The sequence below is a fragment of the Gouania willdenowi genome, unplaced genomic scaffold (genome assembly GCF_900634775.1).
Source record: "Gouania willdenowi unplaced genomic scaffold, fGouWil2.1 scaffold_204_arrow_ctg1, whole genome shotgun sequence".
NCBI classification, from domain to species: domain Eukaryota; kingdom Metazoa; phylum Chordata; class Actinopteri; order Blenniiformes; family Gobiesocidae; genus Gouania; species Gouania willdenowi.
Window position 1 is genome coordinate 16,186 of NW_021144957.1, and position 4,737 is coordinate 20,922.

Sequence of the window (4,737 nt, forward strand, 5' to 3'; positions counted from 1 at the left end):
GGAGTGCTATTGGTTTAGAACGCTGGGCTTGTAATTGGAGGGTCGCTGGTTCAAATCTCGCCCGGGCAATCGCTGTGGGATGTTGAGCAAGTCCCTTAACCCCATTCACTGCTCCTCAGGGATGGGTTAAATGCAGATAATAGATTTGTATATGTGTAAAAATATACAGTATATGCCAATAAATAAAAGCAAAAGCCCTGATTTAATATTTTAATCTTTAATCTTTGAATGTGACCAATTAATGGACCCCTTCTGTTCTGGTCTAAAAGCTAAAGACAAGAAAAAATATCCTAAAATTGTTATATTGTGCCGTGCATTTAATTTGAATTATATCATTTTTTTTTTTTTTTTAGTTTAGTTTGGACTATTTTTTTCTAACTGTAAATAATATATTTTAGTGCAGGCACTGCATGTAGATGACCTGAGGCTACTGAGTCACCTGAAATTATCACTATGGAAACCAAGTGTTCCATATTTCTGTGTTCCATAGCAACCTGCACAAACAAACCAACTTGGCTTTGAAGTGCAGCTAACTTTCATCTTCAGCATAGAAAACCTTCTATCTTCAGTTTTTGAGCTTTCATCAGCAAGGAATTCTCCTCAGAAGTCTACATTGCTCTTTGATATTAAAAATACCTTCTTTTTTTTTTAAAGTATCATCAGCAACAGTTTAAAAAACATTTTAAGTAAACTCAAAGTAAGTGCTTTTAAGGTGATATTATGTTTCCAGACTTAATGTGACAGTGCCCTGGGTGTTATGTGTTTCTACATAAACATCTTAAAAATGATCAATATAGAGAAATGCAATGTAACAGTGATGTAAATGAGATGTCTTTCATCTCTGCAGTGATTAGCATGTAGTGTGGTAAACTGTTAGCAGCTGTTTAAAAGTGATCCTTAATGTCATTGAGCTTTGGTTCGTCTGTGAATTATTACACTGTAATAGATCACAGTTAGTGAGCATTAATGTTTCTATGTGTCAATGTTAGACATTATGAAGAAAATAATCACCTTGAGGTGGAAAGCAGAGCATTGGAAGCATCTCCATCCTCAGGATTCAGAGGAGGGGCTCCAGGAGGTCACTAACCCCCCACTTCCACCTCCATCTCATCCTGCTGTTCAACAGCCAACTTTAACTGAAGTAAGACATAACCTAAACACAAATGAAGCTCTATATTCATATATAATAATTGTATCAGTGAATTTCTACTGGTAGCAGTAGTTATTACAGTTATTGACAGAAACGTTCTCCTTAAAGATGAAGCTTTTGTTCAGTTGTTCTTTCTCTAACTTTGGATGATTGATGAGATCATTCTGTATATTATTATTGTGGTTCTCTGCATAACTGGTGTAAAGTCTTTGTAAATATCACTGATCTTAATGTTTACATTATTTTACCTTTTGTTACTAATACATGATTTCCTCCCTCAGAGTCTGGAGGATGTTTTGTGTCCTGTTGATGAGCGGATGTGTGCCCGGGAAAAGCAGGAGTATATTCAGCTGGTAGGAACCTGGACACGCCCCCTTCCCCTTCTGTAGAAATTTCTACTTAATAATGTTAATGTGTTATTGATTCTTCCTAAAATATAGATGTTCTTTTGCTTTTCAGAAAAAGGTCCTCAATCAAGAGCACAGGTACGGAGCCCAACATGGAGGCCAGTACAGGGACCACTGTAAACCTGGCCCTATAGTGTTTATTGATGTCAGATATGGGGCCCCAACCATTGAGGACCGTACAGTCGACACCATCTTGTTGAAAGCTGAGTACTGCCCCCCACAAAATTCCTCAGTGAAGGGCCCAGTCTCACAGTGAGTTGTTTTAATCCTACATGTCTTTCTTGTGTCTTAGTCCGGATCGTGCTCTTACACTGTGTATTTGTGTTTTGTTCCTCCAGAACAGCAAAGATGATTAAGGAGGTGAAGGTGGCAAAGGAGCCGTATGTTAAAAAGCCCCCCAACGCCTTCATGCTCTTCCTGAAGGAGAACAGGAAGTCTGTGGAGGAGGAGCTGGGCGAGAGGATGAGCACTGTGGTAAACAAAGTCCTTGGTGAACGGGTGAGTGAATTTGTTCAGTAACACTTGAAGTTTTATACATAAAAGCTGACATTACGCTGTCATTATTATGACATGACACCTGTCATTAGCATGGGTAAGGTCTCATTAAGGCTGTCAATAAGTGTTGTTTGTTACCCTAAGTCCTAACCCAGGGGTCACCAACCTTTCTGAAACTGTGAGCTACTTCATAGGTACTGCATAGTCTAAAGGGCTACCAGTTAGAAAAGAGATTCTTGAATATTAAGTTTTCACGATTTCACTTTAATTACAGGGTAAGATAATAACATGCACTTTAAAAGGTTGGAAATGTTTAAGTTTGGACATGCAACACTCTCCTAATTTTTTGAATTGTTTCATTTCCTACATTTAAAAAAAAATCCCCATGTTGCTATTTTACTAGCTACAAAAAAAACAATTTTAGCTAATTGTAAAATATTACAAATTTGTAAAATCCACCTTGTGTTTTTAAAAATATCTATTTTATTCATATCATATTATATATAACATACCCAGTGTTGGGCAAGTTATTCTTAAAAAGTAATTAGTTACTAGATACGTCTTCCAAAAAGTAACTAATGTACTTACTCAGTTACAAATTATAAAAGTAACTTCAGAAAGTAACTATTGCATTACTTTCAAGTACATTTTTAAATGCTCAAATGTGACCCCACCTCCACCCCTCTTTAATGGAACTTCAAATACATGTTCATGTTCAATTATTTATGATAAATCTGAATATTATAATGAAATGGAAACTTAATACAATACATTACTAACAGAAACAATCAGTGATGTGCGTGAGCACTAGGGTTGGGTAGGCAGGACGTTGCAAGTCAACACCAATGACCATTTCATATGTTTCTGCTGGCAAGTGTTAATTCAATTCAATTCAACTTTATTTGTTCAGCTCAATTTACATCAAAGTCATGTCAATGCGCTTATCAACATATAAAATTCATAATAAGAAAGAAAAAAGCCAACAAGACATGAACAAGTATTTAGCCATCTAACAAAATCAACATCATAAACACCATTAAAGAAACATAAACAATTATTTAATATAGCCTCCATACTCTCCCAACAAGATATATGTCATGACACGGCAGCTCATCCGTTGTTTGTGTTGGAAACAGAATCACAAAGAAAATGACAACAACAACAACAACAACAACAACAACAACAACAACAACTCAAACAGCCTCGGTGAGGAGCATCCATAAAGTCAATCCTACCATTCACTGTAAAAAATACGATCAATGTTCTGACCTTACCTTTGCTGAAGCTCTGGTAACTCAGGTGTTGGTCTCTCATCTTTCAAAAACTGTTGTTTTTCCTCAAAACAAAGTTTCTTTATCGTCTCTAGCGCTGTATACATATATATATATATATATATACATATGTATAGATACATTATCATCAACGCTGAATTGTCGAAGGCAACTGTAAGTGGCTGGTTAATCTAAAACTAAAACTTTATCACGTGTATCAGTATTTAACTTTATGAAATACTAACTACATCTGTCGTCTGTATTTATCTTTGTGAGTTTGAATCCTGGAAAGTTAATCAGATTTTAGATGGAGTTCATTGGTACCTAGAGCTCCTGAAGGCCCCTCACATGGTCCATGAAGGTCACCTGGTGCCCTTGGTGAACTCTGCCCTAACTCCTAACCCAGCTACTTAACCCCACTAGATCCAGAAAATGCCAACATAGCTCCAAAGGTGTCATCATTTAGCAAAACAACACACAATGACAGCTTTCATGACACCTTATTCATGCTAATGACAGATAATGTCAGCCATATGTATAAAACTTCAAATAAAGTGTTAGCGTTTGTTCCTCCAGGAATGATCTGTGATCTTTAAACTTTGGTCTTTAGTGTGTGTGACTGACACTTCTCTTGTTGTCCATCCACAGTGGAAAACATTGTCACTCGAGGAAAAAAATAGATATAATGCTGAGGCTGTAGGGCATGCTCTCCTCCACACCATCCAGAACCCTGGCTGGACTAACAGAATCAACTATGTAAGTCTATACTCTGCAGACATGTTGACACAGCAACCTGTGAAAGTGTTTTATCAGCTGATTAAAAGTTTCATGTGTTTGGTTTTAGAGAAACAAGAAGAAACGAAGTCAGGCCAAAGTTGTTTGTGCTGAGAAAACAAAATGATTATCCCAGAAAAACAAGAGGAAACGAACAGATGATGTCACTTAATCTCAGAGTCAAACCAACCAATGACATTACACACACATCATCAGCACCAACAACAACCTGGACTTCCTCTGGAATCTGTTACTTCCTCTTCTATTTTCTCTTAAATGAATAAAAATGTGTGAATGGAATGTGAAGCATGTTTTTATGTGAAATAATACAAAACTTAACATAAAGAATAATCACACTGTTATAACAGTCTAAAGGAAACATTTTAACCAACTTACAAATAAATGAAAAAGTGCAGTAAAGAGTAAAAGATAAGTAGTATGTAAAAATCCACTTTTAATATTAGTTTTTAAAATAAAATGTCTGCAGTGAGAGATGGAAAGAGAGAAGTTACAATAACACCAAAAGGTTTTTTTATGTTTTTTTCTCTACATCCCACTGAAAATGTGACTGTGACCCAATGTTTGGGTCCCGATGACAAGTTTAGAACTTCTGTTGTAATAGAAACGTACAATATAGAAG

At 36.2% G+C, this 4,737-nt stretch overlaps 1 protein-coding gene across 1 annotated transcript; it reads left to right on the forward strand.

Annotated features, from left to right (window-relative positions):
- Positions 1-1,738: 1,738 nt before the first annotated feature.
- LOC114458897 (transcription factor 7-like) lies at positions 1,739-4,224 on the forward strand. Its single transcript, XM_028441283.1, has 4 exons — positions 1,739-1,809; positions 1,896-2,055; positions 3,972-4,079; positions 4,168-4,224. The coding sequence occupies exons 2-4, from the start codon at positions 1,906-1,908 to the stop codon at positions 4,222-4,224; spliced, it is 315 nt and encodes a 104-aa protein (XP_028297084.1). The 5' UTR covers positions 1,739-1,809; positions 1,896-1,905.
- The last annotated feature ends 513 nt before the right edge of the window (positions 4,225-4,737 follow it).

What these genes read in the sequence shown, in the direction of transcription:
- LOC114458897 (XM_028441283.1), top strand. Translation starts at nt 1,906, where the DNA reads ATGATTAAGGAGGTGAAGGTGGCAAAGGAGCCGTATGTTAAAAAGCCC. An exon ending in ACAAAGTCCTTGGTGAACGG is followed by an intron (nt 2,056 to 3,971) that starts GTGAGTGAATTT and finishes GTCCATCCACAG; the next exon opens with TGGAAAACATTGTCACTCGA. An exon ending in GGACTAACAGAATCAACTAT is followed by an intron (nt 4,080 to 4,167) that starts GTAAGTCTATAC and finishes GTTTGGTTTTAG; the next exon opens with AGAAACAAGAAGAAACGAAG.